This window comes from Lygodium microphyllum, chromosome 17 (assembly GCF_053477565.2).
Source record: "Lygodium microphyllum isolate KBCC chromosome 17, Lygodium_microphyllum_v1.1.10, whole genome shotgun sequence".
Taxonomy (NCBI): Eukaryota; Viridiplantae; Streptophyta; class Polypodiopsida; order Schizaeales; family Lygodiaceae; genus Lygodium; species Lygodium microphyllum.
In genome coordinates, this window is record NC_141151.1 from 97592071 (window position 1) to 97611726 (window position 19656).

General features: G+C 40.2%; 1 protein-coding gene across 3 annotated transcripts in view; it reads right to left on the reverse strand.

The window, feature by feature from the left end:
• Window positions 1-19656, reverse strand: part of SOS1 (sodium proton exchanger, putative (NHX7) (SOS1)) — a 214738-nt gene that overhangs the window by 146626 nt on the left and 48456 nt on the right. For all 3 annotated transcript variants that reach the window (XM_087697809.1, XM_087697807.1, XM_087697810.1), the window contains exons 6-8: window positions 10328-10485; window positions 10010-10111; window positions 9819-9936 (exon numbers count right to left, since the gene is read on the reverse strand). In XM_087697809.1, coding sequence (XP_087553935.1) covers window positions 9819-9936; window positions 10010-10111; window positions 10328-10485 — 378 coding nt within the window. The remainder of the gene's footprint in view (window positions 1-9818; window positions 9937-10009; window positions 10112-10327; window positions 10486-19656) is intronic.

Below are 19656 nucleotides of genomic sequence, written 5' to 3' on the forward strand. Positions count from 1 at the left end.
GAGAAACTCACACATATGGATGAGACTTGCATCGAATGTCTCTACAGAGACGATGTGGGCCCCTCTAGACCAGTCAGACAAGCCTTCCGGAGTTGAGAACGTTGTCGATTGAGATGACTGACCGGTACAAGTGTGGGTCTGACCTTTCCACTACCCCTTGCCATCACCCTGTCTCCCCTGATGAGGGTTGCCCAATGGAGGGGCAGAAGTCTGTGACTTGGGTTGGTGTTGTGCCTCTTGTCTCTAATCGACACTCGTTGTCAAGATGGCCAACATTTTGAGTTGAGACTGGGAGTTTCCTTGTGATTCCCTTTCTTGATTTTGATTAGAAGTTTGATTTGGTTTATCCTTTCCTTGTTGCCCCTTCTGAGAATGAGCAACAAGAGCCCCCTTTGAGAGATTATTCATATGGAACTGATCAAATGGCCATGCATAATACAATAGCTGACATTCAAATTCATAGAATGTAGGTAAATTTGAAAAGAGAAACCACTTGCTACACAAAATTGAAGTATTTACACGGTAGCTTGTTAAGAAACAATGTGACCTGATCGACAAAGGACTTAGAAGTCCCTGTAGTGGAGAATTCGGCAAGGAGACGCGGATACTCAATCAACTTGACTTTCAAGTCATCCCGGTCAGAGATTTTGAAGTTCTAAAGCTCATGATCAAGATTTATTCGACGGGTCGAATAGCGGTCAATCAGGTGTGCCCATTGCTCTCACACTAAGTCAACATACTAAAGCTGAGAATGAAACTCAAGCAATAAGCCCTGCATCGGCTTGACGGAGGCATGCCTAGCCTTCCATGAGCAAACGACCTCATATGGAACAAGTGCGGGATCGGGTTGGGGTTCCAACCCTTGCATAAGATCCCATGGGTTCTGTGAGTCAAGGGCACGTCTCATCAAGTTCGACCAAGTTGTAAAGTTTGACCCATTAAAATGAGTCTTGTCATTGAATGCATGCTTGGCAGAAGATGAGGTAGAACCATGAGGTGTCGAGAATGTGGGGTAAGATGGATGTGGAGGATAAGATGGTGGTGGTGGTGGTGGTGGTGGTGTCTAATAAGGAGGAGGGAAAAGAGGTGCGTACGTAGAAATACACTATGAGTGTCCAATGAGTGTCGATTGATGCAAAAGCACTGAAACATGAATGTTTTCATAAGGTACCAATGGAGGTGAAGGCATTAAGACACGTAAGCCTTCTCCAAACATCGGCCAAGACACAGCATAATGACCAAAGGATCCACTAGAGAATACTATGGAGGTAAATTGTGATACCAACTAATCCATATTTGGGAGAGACTAGGGGTGAATACCTAGGCTGCAATGATCCGGAAAGTGTGTGAGAAAAAGATGGAACACCACCGGACTAAGGAAGAGATGACGTCCTAATGGTTGTGCCTAAGTTTGAAGAACCCCCCGATGTGGTGAATGAAAACACATGTAATCCTACATTCGAGGCAACATGCGGTGCACTTCATGGAGGCTGAAAGGATGTGGCAGCAGAATAAGAGGGTGGAATGGAAGGGAGAGTAAATGGATTTGTGATAGATATAGATATAGGAAATAATGTGGTTTTCTTTTGTCCATTAAATGCATTAAATTGAAATAATGATGATGAAGATGCGCCTACTTCATTTTGACCTTTGAAAACAAAATCGTTTGAAGAAAAAGAAAAGAAAAGAGTACTCATAGTTTTTTGTTTGAACTGCTTGCCTAGTCTTGAGTTCATAAGGGATATCTGTCTTTCTCATTACTCGTAAACCAAAAATTGTTTTGCATACATTCTTCATCATGAAAATCATCCATACCAATAGAAGAACGGGAATCATCATTAACAAAATCTGAAATGGTAGACATATCTAACACCAGAGAGAATAAGTATCAAGGCGATAGAGTATCTTCTATGCAAGTTTCCTTACTTATGGATGGCGAGTCTTAAGTGGAGATTTCGCCCTTCTTGCATGGTCAGTAGATCGGTGCACCGAATCTAAAGGGTGAGATTTAGACTTACCTTTTATCTACTGCTTGGCTCAATGCAACAAAATAAGATCGTACTCAACGGTAGTGATTTCGTAAGGTCGTAAACTCCATGGTAGTCCAATGTCTATATGGCCATGTCGAGAGCTTGTGAAGCAAGTTGTGAGGCCCACTCCGACTTTTTCCTTGATGAATTTAGCTCCAATATGAGAAGCGGTGTGGAAGTAGTATTCGAAGTCATCTACCCTTCTGTTGTTCATACTTCTTGTGTAGAGCTTTGTAATCAAGGCCTAGGTTTCTCTCACAGAACTCGATTCTAATACCACATAAAGAAATACCCTAACATAGAAACACAAATAACACTGTACGACAAAGCACTGACTAATATAAGAACAGAGTTGGGGTTAGGGTAGCTCAAAGACAATTAAACAGAGAATGAATGAAATGATAAGACTATTGAATATACAATTGGGGTTAGGGTAGCTCAAAGACAATTAAACAGAGAATGAATGAAATGATAAGACTATTGAATATACAATGCTCATGCAGCAAACACACTATGTAGTGAATGAATACAGTACCTCGAACTCCTATATCTCAAGGATCAGGGCAAAAATAATGAGCTAGAGAGTGTGTTGTACTCCGAACGGATCCCAAATCCCACCAAGGCAGTCTCCGAATGTTGAACGCAAGACTGGATCTGAAGTAGACGGCAGTGCACGAGAGAGAGAGAGAGAGAGAGAGAGAGAAAGACTAAAAACGCAGGTGATGAGAGAGAAAGACTAAAAGCGCCGGTAAGAAGAGTGTTTGACTAAAAACATCGGCTGCAAGAGAGAGAAAACAGCAAACGCAAGCTGCAAGAGAGAGAAATACTAAAAACGCAAAAAAAAACCAACAACAATCAACATGCTGAAATCAACTCCGAACAGTTTGTGGTAGGTTGGAAACAAACGCCAGACTGTTGTAGACAACAACAACAGTCAACATGCTGAAATCAACTCCGAATAGTTTGTGGTAGGCTGGAAACAAACACTAGATTGTTGTAGACAGCAATGGCCAGCTTGGACCGCGATGTCCTCTGTGTCCGAGGTGCGGACAGGAAGCTGAAATACCTAAAATCTGAAAATACGAGATTAAGGCTGAATGGAGGGCAGCATACCTATTTATAGAAAGTATGGGTCCTCCCAAGTGGGTTTGTGCTTATGGGATACAGACACGCTCTAGGAATGCATTTCTTTTTAAATAAACAAGGTTTCTTCCTTAATTAAGCATGTTTTGGGGCTGTTTAAGTGAAGCTAATGCATTTTTAGCTCAACACCTTCTTGATGTAGAGAGTGGGTTCAATTGGGCCGTTTTGGAACCCCTATGTGCGGTCAAAAATGCAACCATCTTGGAATATCAAGCACGTGGAGTCTATTTTAAGCCATACAATGCTTTATTCAGCTTGTAAACCTTGTACTCTTGGCCTTGCATAACAAAACCTTGGAGGATGTGCAACATTTACATTCTCTTCCAAATCTCCATTTAGAAATTATGTATTTATATCCAATTGATGTACATCCCAACTGAAATGTGCAGTCACACATGTAACGGTAGTCATCCTGGATGTAGGAGCAAATGTCTTGTCATAGTCAATGCACTTTTTCAAAGAATATCCCTCTGCAACCAACCTTGCCTTGTATATCAAATTTTCGTTTCAACTTGTAAACCCAACGTACAACAATGGCCTTTTTACCATAAGGCAAGTCAACAAGACTCCAAGTATTATTCTACTCAATAAAGCGCATCTCATCAATCATGCCTTGCATCCAATGCACATCCTGTCCTGCAAGCATATCAAATTTTCGTTTCAACTTGTAAACCCAACGTACAACAATGGCCTTTTTACCATAAGGCAAGTCAACAAGACTCCAAGTATTATTCTACTCAATAAAGTGCATCTCATCAATCATGCCTTGCATCCAATGCACATTCTGTCCTGCATCCTTAAAAACTAGCAAAAGCATATGCTTCCTCATCATCAATAAGATGGCATGCATCAATAGAATGTGCCCCTCTTGCATTTCTAGCACCAGAACATGTATATTGAGGCAAAACAAGTATTCATATGACTCTCTTTAAGAGTCTCTAACAACCATCTAGGGACTGTTTTGGTTGTATGTATAGCAATCCTTTCTTGCACAACTACGTCATCCACTACCCTAGGAAAAATAGATCGGCCGGAGTCTCATTTTGGGCAAGTATGATGTAACGCATCTGTTTCTGCATTTACAATAGACACAAATCCCAATATAAGTGGAAAAAGATCCTCAAGGACATCACCATAGTTGCCTTCATATGACATATAGACAAGTTCGTACCATACATACCCATACGGTACCGTACCAATTTGTACAATATTTTTTGTGCATTTTTGCCACCCATCCTACAAACAAAAACCGGTTATGCAACACAATTTCGATGCATATTCCTAGGGGCCTAGAGCAGTGTTTGGCAAAAAGAGACGGGTTGTGGACTTGGGACTCATTTGCACACTCTAGTCTCACTCTTTGCTCAAGGCTCATCCCCACCCTCTTGTATTCAAGCCCAGCCTCCCATCCCCTCCCTCTTCAAGCATCATCTCCTCTTCCTCCCATCCCCTCCCTCTTCATTGTTCTTCCAAGTTCCCCCATCCCCTCCCTCTTGAAGCATCATCTCCCCACCCCATCCCTCTTGGGTCTTCAAGCCTCTAAAGCTCTCACTCTCCTTTCTTCCTCCCATCCCCTCCCTCTTCAAGCATCATCGTGATCGCCGATCGGAGTGACAAGTCTCGACTCTCTTCTCTCCATCAAGCCTTGCCTTGACACCTTGGAAGTTGACATCATGACACACAAGAAGCATAAGGCCTTCAACTTGCACACCATCCATGTGGAGGACACAAAGAAGTCCAAATCCCACCATTAGACATGCAAGTATTGCGGAAAGCACTACACAAGTGGTGCGACCCGACTTCTCCAACATCTTTCCAAGACGAGGGGCCAAGTTGCCACAAGCAAGGCAATCCCTCAACACATTGTGGAGGAGATTCTCACCAAGATGAGAGGGGGATCCCCTAGAGGAGGAACTGCCGCATTGGTGACAGCACCCACACCTATGTCTACTCGTGCGGAAGCCTCAAATGTAGGCATATCTTCAACCGATGCGATGAGGCCTCCACCATTGGTGGTGCCAACTCCACATCCGCTTCCGGCTCTAGCATTGGCAAAAGGCAAAGATTTGAGGCTCATGCGGCACCAGAGAGGCAATCCTCTCTCTCTCAAGCTCCCAATCATATGCTTGGATTAGTTGCCTTTCTTAGAGAAAGGCAACAACAAGCAGACATTGAGATTGCACGCACGGTGATTGAGTGCAATCTTGCATTCAATGTCCTAAAGCATGAGCAATGGAGAAAGATGGTAAGAACCATTGCCAATGTTGGCCCATGTGAAGAATAGAGCGGTGTTACATACAATGACATGAGGACGAAGAAGATTGATGAAGAGAAGGAGAGAATTGATAAAGCCCTTGATCCTATTTGGGCCGTATGGACAAAATACGGTTGCTCCATTCTCACCCATAAATGGAGAGACCATAGAAAACGGGGCACCATCAACATACTCGTTTCATATCCACTCAACACTTTTTTTTTTTCAGGCCGTAGACACCAGTAAGAGGGGAAACAAATCGACAAGCACATTCATCTACCGCCACATTCCACAAGCTATCATTGAGGTATACATTGTCTTTTCAAATTTTAAATTTGTTGCTTTCATTATTATAATTTTAATTCATGTCCCCCCAAAGCTTTTCTTATCATAATTTTGAATTTATGCCGTGTATGATGCGGTTCTAGGTGGATCCATCAAATGTGGTGCAAGTTGTTACCGACAATGCATCCAATTGTTGATGCATGAGCCGTTGGCTGAAGGCAGAGTTTCCTTCAATAGTGTGGACTCCATGTGCAAGTCATTGTTTGGACTTACTCGTGGAGAATATTGAGAAGCTCAAATGGGTGAAGAGGGCAGTACATAAGGCTACATTAGTTATCATCTTCTTCACGGTGAAGGTGAAGGTGTTTGCGATGAATCGTGAGCATAGCATGCTTGAGTTAAAGAAGCCTTCTTCAACAGGCTTTGCTTATACGTGGTTACTATTGGAGAGTCTTTATGAGGTGCCCACTCTATGAAATGAGTGGAATAAGCATGAGATAGAGGACGTGAAAGCCATGCAATGCTTGTGCCTCGATGAGGAGTTATGGCAAAGAGTCCGTGGGATTGGGATTGCCATGAACTCCCTTTTATAGGGTGTTACGTATGTGTGATTACAAGGGGTCCACCATGGGCCTTCTCATTCAGCTATTTAGAGTAACATTGGTGGAGGGCCGAGGTATACGCTTGCACGGTGATCACGGAGTCACAAAGTATACACATCATTGACATAGCAGAGAAGAGATGGGCATGGATGCGTAAGCCCATCCATGGATTTGCAACACTATTGCATCCAGCCTACAAGTCTCTAAAAGCAGTCATGGATGATAGAGAGATCCGTTTTGACCAGCTTGCATACCTCACTCATGTGGTCCCCATGTATAACCACAACACAGTTCTAAAGGAGCTTGGATGCTATGCGGATTAGAGAAGGGATATGGCTTTTGCTTCTCCCACTTGTTGGAGAAGAGAGTCACTTGTGATGCCTCTCTTGGTGGCAGAATTTTGGATATGCGTTGCAAGCTCTTTAGCCCTTGGCCATGAGAGTCCTTGCTCAACATTGCTCTTCGAATGCATGCGAGAGAAATTGGAGTGTCTATTCTCTCATTCACATGAAGATTCGCAATCGGCTTAGCACACAACAATTAGGGCAGCTAGTTTATTGCCGCACTAACTTGAGCATGATGAAGGCCATGATGACCATGGGTAGTCCAAAGTAGGTAAACACTTATCGTTTTGGTTAAGACAAGTTTAAATTTGTTGTTTTCATTGTTCAATTTTATAGAAGTTAACAATTTAGTCTCTATAATCTTATGTCAAGTTATGAGCATTGTGTAGGTAGATGTTGATACATTCAAGTTGACAGGCAACACTCTTCCGAATGTACACCAAGAGGTTGATACTAAGGAGGAGGAGATCTTTATGGAGCTCTATAGAGAGCTCATAGCAACACACACTTGTGATACTCGCAGTCAGCGTACTCGTGGGCGGGGAGTTCGAGTTTGAGTTCGAGTTGCAACAATTGCTAGCAGGGGCATGGTCATTCGGCGCCCTCCGAGATCGACGAGGGTGGTTCGAGTGGTTTGCAAACATATGTGAGGCGGGGCTCTAGTAGCTCTCATCACATGCCTGGTGATGGCATTCCCCCCTTGCCTACAATTACATAGCCATTGCCTAGGGAGCCATCATTTAATGATGATGATGACCTCATTAGTGAGGATGTGTATGAGAGTGTCTCATCATCCAATGCTAAGGGGTCATCTTCAGACTCTCTTAATGAGCGCTCTGATGATAATGATGATGTATCATTGATGACTGTATCCAAATTGGCAAATTTCACTCCTGACTCTTATAACAGTTGTATGATTATTGATATATACAGTATCATGTATGATCGTTGATCTCATTTTGTAATGGCATTGTTGTAGCCTATTTTCACTTTAAACATGTGTCTTATCATTTATAGTTTTTTAAAATTTAAGTTTATTTTTTGCTCATGGAAGTCCCACAAGTGTGTAAGTGTTCAGTCATGTTGTCACCATTATCCATATGTACATAAACCAATTCTCTTCACAAGAGATTCTGGCCTCATTCCGAACTATGCTTTCCAAGACATCCCAAGCTACTTTAGAGGTCCTACATTACCAAATATAAGGTACAATAGCTCTCTTGATTGACAAGGCAATCAATGACAAAGTGTGTGCATCCTTTGAATCCCACGTCCTCTAACATGCTGAAGCAAATATACCGAGGATGGGTAGCCCCAAATTTGTCCAATGAAATTTCAAGAAATTTTTAACTTACAACCAAAAATTCGATGAAATGTCACCTTGGGATATGCACAAATAGTAATCAACAACTTTAATGCTCCTCAAGATGCATATTGGATCCAAGAATCAAAAAAGCTGCAAATTTCTCGCACCTATGTCAAAAAATTTGCGTAATGTTGACAACTTTAGTGGAGATTCATGCACGGAGCTCAAATTGGGCAAGAGCCCTAAATTTCCTCAAAGAAATTTCAAAAATTGGACAAGTCTGTTAAAACCCCCAAATTTCTTAGCACTAAGTTAGAGAAATTGAAAATTTCTTTGAAATTAGGAATGAAACGAGCACAATGGATAAGAAATTGCACAAATTTTTGAAAACCCCCAAATTCAAAAATTAGGGTATTTGCATTCTTTTTTCAAATCTACAAAAAATGGTAGGCATAGCTGAGAATATTATGAGCAAGGCTAAGAGAGGCTATGTGTGCAAGACTTCACGGAAGACTACTTACGGGATTGTGTGCAAGCTGAAATAGCAGCAACTCCCTCTTCAAAACAACAACTTTTCTTTCAAAACAGCGACTCCTCCCTCCAAAACAACAACTCCTATTTCTTTATCAGCTGAATGAACTTCACGTGGATGCCATTGATTGAGCGGTGGTGAGACAGAACCCACATGTCTAGCTCTAATACTAACTATTGGAAAAGGACGAAGAGAGAGAGTGTATGTGTGTGTGTGTGAATACATGAGAGTGAGCAAGAGTGGGCAGCAGTCCCACACTCAAAAGATACAAGTACTAGAATGATAAAATGAAAGTATAATAGGTCTTAAGTAAGTTAGACCTATCCCTAACTCAACTAGAGTTAATTTAACTCTCGTGTCTAGTGTCAATACTTTTAAAGTCCTAGGCACACTATACTTTGATACTTTATTAAGTGTCGACACCACACAAATTACATTGGACACTACCCATAATTGACCAATTCTAACAACTGCACCAGCAAGCATGATCAGCTATTAAGATGCATATCACAAGAAACTTAGGTCCATTAGAAAGGATAAAGTCTATGCTCTGAAACTGCCCTTCATAATTAGCGAAGACCAGGGCAGGTCAACCATAAGCTGGTTTGACCAGAAAATCAACTAGTCCGTCAGCTCTAAAAAGGGTGCCAAAATGGAGCTTGGAGAAACCAATCCTCAAATAAATTACTATATGGCATGCCTACAAAGAACAGAAAATATAGGCATGAGAAGAGGGAAAAAATCTATGTTGGAAATTTTCAAGTAAATAAAAGCTAAGATTTGGAAAAAGTATCAGAATACTCCTCGTTTTGAGGAAATTACCAATGTCTTTGAATTTTCAGAAATTGTCAAAAAAGATCCCCATATTTAGTCTAAATCTCCAATGTATACCTTCCATTTTCCTTGAGATCTCCAAAATGCCCCTCAAATTTTAGTAGAATTCCAAATATGCCCCTCATAACTTTTATGAAAATTATTTCTCAATACATCATATTTTGCAAATCTGAGGTCATTTGTGTTCCATGAATGCAGGAGAATGAGATTCTTTATGGTACTTTGCACTAATGACTTGAAAAGGTTCATCATTCATGGAGATAAATAGCAATCAGCAAGTTTTCAGGACAGTTGAACCAACAAATGTATGAGGGTATTTTGGTAATTTTAAAGAATTTGGGGGTATTTTGGGCATTTCCATAAAATATAAGGGCATTTTGCTAACCCTCCCTCATTATTTCTGAAGAACAAGTGTTAAATCAAAACTAAACAGTTACTTCAAACTCATAATTTAAAAGCCTTCTGGAACATAGCATGAGCACACATACAGTATAATATGCAATGTAGCTCGTTGTTAATGTGAGCGTAATTTCAATAACTGTGTCATTGAAGATTGTAGCTGACCAGAGCACAGATACTAGTCCAAATCCAAGTCCTAGTGCTATCCTGCAGAAACAAATCAATTCAAGCAGACGATCCAAAATTTTCATGCTGGAATTCCAAAGTAAGAGAATATTACCCTCCAAATGCCACCCTACATAAATAGGTGACTACAGTTGCTGCATTAAAACTCTGACCCAAGACTATTTGTAGAAACAGTCGAAATATAACAATTGCAGTTCTGTCACAAGTCCAAAAAGTAAACTCAACATTAGAACCCATCAAAAACACACATTTCCTTGTCTGTATACTGTGCCAGCAATCTATTGGTAAATAAGAAGGATACTAACTCATTCAAAAAGCTGATTGTTAGTAATTTAGATTTTTTTAATATTGGTAAAATTATCATCGCAAAAACTGCATAAATACCAAACATGAAGTCTGAGAATTGGCATACCCATCATTCATGAGAGACTCTCCCTCAATTAAAGTATTTAACTTTTTACTGGCACCCAGCTCCTTAAGAAGAGCAACCACCGCCACTGGATCAGTTGCACTCAGAAGCCCACCAAGCAGCAGAGATGTATCCCATGGCCATTGATAAGGAAGAATATACTATTCAAAAAAGGTAAAATTAGAAACCCTCAAGATCCTCTGTTTTTCTTTTCCAAGTTCTAGAATGTGAGAAATTATTTGATTGTCTTGCATTTAGTATATCCATGCACAATATGTGATAATATATGTGAATCAGTTACGCCTTAATCAACTTACTCACATTGTTGGTAAAACAGAACCTCATGCATGGTGTAGCCAGGAGCTCTGGAAACAGGAGCTTTCATAGGGGTTTCATACATAAATGGTTTCATAAAACTTTACAAACACAAACAAACAAGTTCTTTTTTCCAAGAAAAGAAACCAACCAGTTTAATGCAAAATTATAAAAGAGCAAACATTGATCTCTAAATTAGACTCCAAAATATATACATCCGGGAGCAACATGTAAGGTTCACAAATCATAAGAATCTTATCCATCAATCATGACTCCTGATCAAGCCAGCTACAACTATACACCAAAAATATGAATAGTAGGAAACTACTGAGAATATGTGAATAGCCCTGCGGGAACATATAACAAGTAACAATTCCAAGGTAAAGGTGTAAAAACATGTTTCAAAAAAATGTTAACTAGTTAGATACAGAATGTATTCTTTAAGTAAGAAATCTTCCATACATTTCCTACCTATATGAAACATGTTTTTATGCAACATTGCTTATATACTCCTAGTCATGAATGCTTTTGCAGTCAACTAGCTATAGATCTGCCTGAAAACAATAAACATCTTAACCAAGATGAAAGAAGACCTGAATGTGCATGTGTATTAGTTAAAGAAGACTTCCATCACCACAATGCATATACCAAAAGGATTTGCCATTACTTAATTTAATTTAAATAAAAATTATCTGCCACATTGTGATGCTAGGCAGCCTAGGCTAAGGTGATTGATCATGCTTGCTTTTCAAAACATAATTTGGTACCCATGTTTGTTTTTTAGCAGTTCATGGATCTGCATTTTCAGCTGGTAATAGGAACCCAAAACTTATTAGCAGTTGTAGTTGTCTTGGGATCTTGAGCCTCTTTTCCTGTTGAGAATTGCAGCTTCTATTGTAAGGGTTACTAGGCCCATTATTGAGGGCACTCCATACCTTCAATAGCCATTTCCAAGGGTTTTGCCATAGGACCACTGCCCTCCAAGAAGCCTCTAGATATCCACTCTTTATAAATTGCAAGGGGTTGGAGCTCTTCATTGCCCCAGGTATCTTCTCCTTGCAAGTTGGTGTATTCTCAATTGTATTGGTTGTGATGGACTGGATGATAAGGTTTTTGGTAGCCATACCAAGGAATATTTGTCATATAATCCGTGCTCCTCAAGAAGTACCCAGCGTCTATTGCATTCTGCTTGTACCTTATTTTGAAGTGGCTATTCTTAAACAGGTTTTCGTCTAAAGATAACCTCAGAGATAAATATCCTAAGGTAACATACTATTTCAAGATGACAAAAAATGAATTTTCATTTGTGTATCTAATTATCGACTGAATTTGTTTCCTTTGTAATTACTAGATACCTAGAAAATTCCATTAGAGCTGGCAACTAATGAGTGGTCATAGTCATGGTGGACCATGCACTAGATTAGAGAAAATATAGTACACATTTCCATCTCTATGGATACCTATGACCGAAACTCAAGCATATCAAGGTCAAACTCACACACAAAGAGGAATAATGCCTTGAAGTGTGGGCTAGATCTGCCAAAATAGTTAGTTACAATCAACAAGATGGCAAGATCATGAAATGTTTGTATAATGTGCATGTGTAGGCTAAAAGCCTAAAATGCACATAACTTTGCATAGGTTGAAAGTCTAAATTACACATATCTTTGCATAGAAAACTCATATGAAGACTCCAACCTCATTTCTAGTGATGTATTTGAAAAGAGCTTTCACATGACACCCACATTGAGGGGTTCCCTAAATCCAATGGATCCCTAAATTTTTGGAGCCTGGGATTCACTTAAAGATGCTAGTCCTAAAAAATAGGAATGACACTTTAAAAAAAGTAAGTCTTATGTTCTAGCAATGCTTACTAAATTTGATTGTTTCTATTCTTAACAATACTAAGTCCAAAAAGCAAGGCCATAACGAAGAGACAAGAATCTAGATACTTGTCAAACAAGCTTTTAAGTGCCCTAACACTTGTTACACCTCATAACATGTAGCAAGACTTTTACATTGCGCCACTTCACGTTTCCTTTTTTCACTAGCTCACCTCTTTCTCATATAAAGAGAGCTAGTTCTTCCTTATTCTACATTAATTTTCTTGGTTGTAAACTCTTGTACACATAACAACTGAAGATAGCCTCAAGTTGGCCCCATCAATCTTCATCATCATCCTCCACTCCATCATCATCGAATACCCCAATATTCCCTCTTCTTTCGTTGTTATTTTACAGAATAGCAATTTGTAAATTCATTCAGTATCTCCTCGTGCTCTCCTTCCATTTCACCAACAAAAAGCAAGCAATATTGATATATTACTAATCTACAATGGAGAAAGCCCAATTTTTCCTCTTTTTACTCAAATCCTATAAAGAAATCAATTCTCGTTATTGCATAGTAAGTAATGCACGTATATATCTACAACTTTGTGAGAGTAAGAATTGCGTCTTCTCGCTCTCAGATTCATTGTAATTGAGCTCCTCCCTAAGGGACTTGGGTTGAGTAGAAACACATTTCTTCGAGCGAGCAGGGGTTGTTTTGCTAGCCTTAAACCCTATATCTGGCCATCACCACTTTTACGTTTCCGTGGCTATAAAATAATTGTCATATTCAACTTTCAATGTTCTTTTTTCTTCATTTTCTTGAAATAGTATATTTTGAAAACACATGAATATTATAATTGTTGTATATACTATGTTGGCCTTTATACATACAAATACAAAATGGCCCTATAAAGCTTCCATGAAACTAAAAGAAATCTAGTACAATAACTAGGTGAAAAACCACTTGAGTAGTTGATAATGCCAAACTATGTACAACTCTACATCAAATAATATGCATATATCCTAGATGATAAGAAAAGCCCCTCTCCTCCTCATCGTAAACTTAGAGTCACCTTGTAATCTCTACTATCCCCATGAAGAGTATATCCAAATCCTCACGAGAGTCAATACAATAGAAATGTCCAATACAAATACTTCTAGGCCCCTTGAAGTTGATGACCAATAAGAGAGAAAGAAATTTGATGATCAATTTAAGGATCAACTAAAGACAACAAGAGAGAGAGAAAGAAAGAAAGATTATATTAACCTCTCTTAAAGGCCAATATGGCCTAGGAAACCAAAGCAATACATACAATGATGGTGTGTTTCTTATCTAGAACTAGAAAAGACTATGGGAGCTCCCCCAAGATAAATACCCATGGCTATCCCTCGTCTCTTCTAGACAGCTAGCAGCAAATGGTGATAGACATTGTTGGTATGCTCAAATGAGTACATGGATGATTTTACATGGGCTACAGATTGACAAACTACCCCCCTCCAACTATAGCCTAGATTGCCCTACACTTGACATAAGTAAATCAGAGAGAGAGAGAGAGAGAGAGAGAACTCAAAAATTGAAAGACAAGATTGATAATAATAAGTGAGATGATATACAAGTGATACAACCTAAATATATAGGTTAAGATATCCACCTATACCTTTGACCCTTATTTAATGCTAAGTGGTGTAAAAGATGTTCATACCTAAATACGCACCTTTGCATTGAATAATGTATTTTCACACAAGGGGATGAATAATAACTAAAACCCATTAGAATCATTGGAAAGTTAGGATTGGGGTGCTTAGTTATTTGAAGGAAACCCTTGACTATAGTACCATATACAATTTTAGAACTTATTTGGTTGGAAGGGTGACTCGAGTTGACTAGAAGACAATGATTCCAGGAAATTAGTTTCCAAATATTGTTCTTCTCTGGGTTCACGAATCTTCTCCTGGATTAGTAAAAAGCAATCAACAATGACATTGTCTTCTATTGAAGTAAAGTACAAGGTAGTTTGTTTTGTTAAATGTGAAGTGGTATGGTTCAGAAGGATCCTATGGCATATGGGAGTATAGGATAAAGATTCAACTATGCTAAGATGTGATAACCAAAGTTACATTGCCATTACCAAAAATCTAATGTTCCATGTGTACACCAAATATATAGAGATTAAATATTACTATATAAATGATTTGATTGAGGATGGTATAATAGAGCTCATATCTTGTCTAATAAAGGAGAATGAATCAGATACCCTTACCACAACTCTTGCAAAGGATTTGCTTGGAGTTCATCTTCAAAGGCTCAGCATTGAGTTGAGGGTGTAATTCATATGCAGCAGATGGACATTGAATTGATAGGACAGTAGGGAGGGACGATGTGTGTTATGTCCCTAGACATCCAAACGGACACTAGTAACATTGGTCATGCTAGTTATGAAGTGACTTAGTGCAAATGCACTAAGGACACTTCAAGGTTAGGGCAACCGAGTCCTATTTAGACTCAAGGCCCTATTGTGCATATGGATTGTGTGATCACCACTCTTGTACTCTTGGTCCATTGGCCAACACTTCCCTACACCAGGATGATCCTGGTGTGGGCTGGTGGTATGGAACACCAACCCTTGAGATACGGTCGTGACCCAAAGTGCTATTAGCTCCCGAGCTCCAAGGTGAGTCTGTTTCACTCTATGATTGGGAGGTAAGTCTGATATTCAATCCCTTCTATTATGAGTTTAGCTTGTGTACAAGTTGAATCCCAGAGGGACATTTCATTGGTATTAGAGTGTCAATCTATAATTGGACACAAGATTCAATAAGGTGCACAAAACAACTTTTGCTCACACGAAACCATGATGGTTCACGTTTGACAGGTACGCCTTTATCTCATTAATGGTGGTGGTATGGGATAGTAGTATGGGACACCAACCCTTGGGATGCGATCATGACCCGAAGTACTACTAACTCCCACACTCGAGGGTGAGCCTCTTTGGCTCTATGGCTAGCTCGATATCCAATCCCTTTTATTGTGAGTTTGGCTTGTGTCGATTCTCGTGTGCAAGTTGAATCCTAGGGGGATTTTCTAGGGGGTTAGGTGCATGTTCTTGGCCTAGATGTAGAGAAGCTGCACAACGATACTTAGTCACCAACTGAACAGCAATGTATTAATGAATGACAAAGGATACAATGCTCAAGGTGACCACTATGAATAATGCCCTACTTGTGTGCTAGGAATGTACAAAGTGTCATTTTATAGTAAAACCTAACCCTAAAATGACTTAACTATCATATGAAACTCTAACCCTAGTGTCACCTAGAGTCCTAGAATACTAGGTATAAGTATTGTTTTAATGATAGTTTAAAAGCATAGGAAGCTTGAAACAAGGATCAAGGGTATCAACGAGAAGCCAATGAGCTAGGCCACTAATCCCTCTCGAAGGAGGGAGTCGACTGATCTAGGAAAAATAACAAAAATCCTAGAAAATAATAATGAGATATAGGGTTATCATATTGCAAACTCATCCAAGTGGATGCACCAACCTATAATAATACAAAGTATGATAGAATCATGGAACAAATGGAATCAAGTTCAAGGCTTGCCAAAAAGCTTGGAACTTTGGTCAAGGAAGAGCCTTCATGAAAAGATCTATGAAGTTGTCGTTGTATGCCAAGGGACCTAGTCCTCCCTAGAAAGGAAATCAGTGTCCTAAATAAGGTCCAACTACCAATGTTGGAGACCTTTCAATTTAGCAAGGTGTCTCTACACCCCAAATCAAAAACAAAAGCATTCCAAATTAACCGATTGTGCCACCAACCCCAAAAATGGAGGAAAGGAAACAGAATCTTCAAATGCAATTGTGCCAGAGTACGGTATTCGGGGTGCGCAAAGACCCATTCAAAGGGACACAATGACATGTCAACCACAACACTCCAAATGGCAAACAACAAGAACCGGATTTTCCGTGCCAAAGGGCACAAAAGAAAATGGTGGCAGGAAGATTTTGCACTGGTGAGATAGGAAAAACTGTTACTGTTGGAAATGCGGCGTTTTGCTAATGCCACAGCAAAAGGCAGCCCACCAATCATGACACGCCAAAGGAAGACTTTACATTTGTACGAAGTCTTATTGAACCAACCCTCCATGATAGTCATTTTCCACCAATCCTAGGATTTATGCATGCCCCAAACAATATTGGCCTTAGCGACCAGCCACTAGTGGCCCTTAATCATAAGGTCACACACTTGATTAGCCAAAGCCTTTTCCAAATGGAGTCCACTTGCAAGGTTCCAATCCTACCAAGGAAAATTAGAATCAAGGGCAAGGATGGGCTCTCTGAGATGTAGTCTCGTCAAAAGCTGATCCTTTAATCTCGAGGGATTCAAAAAGTCTCATGATGGTGCAGGGCAAGAGACAAAGAGGTGAAGCAATGTCTTATCACATGTAGTACAGAAAACACAACGCCTAGCAGAGATCTTTCGACACAGAGCACTTCTCCCGTTGGAAAACTCCCAATGAGCAAACTCCACATGAACACTTTACCCTGATACGGAACCTTAGACTTCCAAAGCTGGATAAATCTTTCCCGCCACTTCTTTTTGCTATCCCTTAGATGCCAGAGCTTATTAACCTTCCTTGTGACCCATCTTTTAGCTTCCACCATCTGATGATATATCTGATTAGCTGACCTTTTCTGAAAGTCATCAAGAAGCACAAACTACCAGTCACGCCACGGATGCAATGGTTGTAACGAAGGCAAAGGAGAGAACATCTGAAGACAATCTTGTATTGATGACCAAATGTCCCTGTATCCACGAGGCACCCTAAAGTACTGACGAATGCGCCTAAAAGAATAAAGGCGGGACTGCCCAGGAATAACACCATCACAGACTATCTTCAACCCTAACCTAGCCATCTGATTAAACTTGTCTCGCTACAAATCTTTCTGTGGCCAATAATCCAACAACCTTGAGGAACCTAGTATTTCTCCTTGCAACAAATATCCGGAGGACGCCAGACTGCAAAACAAAGCATCTCTTGCCAGGAAGCAATTAAATGAGAAAGGAGAAAAGACTGGGAGACCTTTATAGGTCTCGCAGAATTAAGCGCATGCCACCAAGAAGCATGAATAATCGTGCTTCCATGAGAGATGCCAGTCTTTTCTATGAAGAATTTGGCAATATCTGACCAAGAATGACACTGAATACATATACTCTGCAAAAGGGACAACCTCAAAGCAGGCATATGTAAATTAATATCCAAAAAAGCTACATCCCCCATCCTTTTCGGAGTGGTCACAAGCTGCCAAGAGATCCATACCTGCCCCAAACGATTGCCTTTCTTTTTCCACAGCATAAATCTGATAGGCTAGACCAAATCCAAAAGGGACTTCTTAGTCCAAGGCAGCAATGGCAGAAAGAACGAAATCATACTGCTCATAATGCATTGAGCCACTTTTAGCCTAACATGTAGAGGCCTACTCTGAGATTTCCAGCACATGAACCTGTCATGAATTCGGGATGCCATCCAATCCAACAAGGCACGGGGAGCAACCTCTACCCCAATAGGATATCCCCAAGTGTCTGGTTATATTGTCCCTCGAGATCACAATTCCATTCCATCCCAAGGCCTGCAAATCATTCTCCGTACAAGAGATAAGGGTGGATTTCTGAGTATTAATGTGAAGACCTGATGCCAAAGCAAAAAGGTTGCAGGCCACCATTGCCCAAATGACATTAATATGATCCGCCTTGAAAAACATGAAGGAATCATCTGCCAAAGATTGACCCACCAGCCGATCACCGCTAGGAAGAGATAAGCCAACTATCTCACCTTGAGCTACCAACTTATCCAATAATGAGAGCATCGGGTGAGTTACCAAAGCAAACAACAAGGGGCTGAGTGGACAGCCTTGCCGAAGAGACCGAGATAAGGCCATTTCCTCTATAATCCCTCCATTAAGAGCAATATGGGTCATAGCACCCTGACTGATGGTATCAACTAGAGAAACCATACGGGGCCCAAAACCCATTGTAGACATCAACTGTCGTAAAAATGACCAACTAACATGATCAAATACCTTCTCAATATCCAGCTGAAGCATAACAACCTGTTGGCTAGAAGCTTCGGCATAATCGATTCCTAGCTAGACATTCAAAATGTTGTGCATTATATTCTGACCTTTAATGAAACCGTATTGACGTGGATGAACGAAGTGCAGAAATACTTTCTGTAATCTATTGGCAATAATCTTGGAGAAGCTTTTATATAGCAATCCCATAACTGAAATAGGTCTCCATTGTTTCAAAGAGGTCGGAGAGGGAACTTTGGGAAACAACCTAATGACTGCAATCTTCCAATCTAAAGGCATCATACCCGAGTTTCACACCCGCTAACACAATCAAGTTAATGGGTCCTTAAGCAATTGCACATTGGCTGAAAACAGCTCATTAGGAAGCCCATCCCAGCCTAGACTTTTCCTTCGAGGCAAGTGAGACAGCACTTCTTCCACTTCCTCTTCAGAAATATCGGCCTCCATTAAATTCACCCATTCTTGTTTGACCTGATTACTAACCAGATCACAAATGTATGTTCGAGCAGAGAGAACAACATCCCAAATAATTCCTTGCGGACCCAACAAGGCCCTATAAAAGTCAACAATCATCCGAATAATGGAGGTAGGATCAATCACCATATCACCTTGCCCATCCTTTAAGCGCACAATATTTTCCCGGACATATTTCTAATGCAAACGAGAAAAAAATTGATGAGTTTGACAATTGTTATCATGTAAAGCTTCGGCTCTGGCTAACAATTTGTATTTTGCATACTCCTCTTCCTAAAGAGATTGGACCCTGCCTTTGAGACATTCAATGCAAGTGAGCAAGTCATCATCGAAATCCCCAATCTGACACAAAGACAAGGAATGAGATAATAAAGCTTAAGCATGTTGCAATTCAGCTCGAAACGAGGAAGCATGCTGAATACCATATTGTCGGGATAACGCTCACGCATTATCCCTAAAAACTGCCCATGCTTCCATCCCTCTAGATAGAACCTTCAAGCTAAAAGAAGTTATCAGGTGCTGAACAGCTTCCAAAAACTGATTTTGCTGCAAAAAAGATGGATTAAACCGAAGAGGCAAATGGGCAAGGAGAGCCTTGAATGCATGAATAGGCCTCTGGCTCATT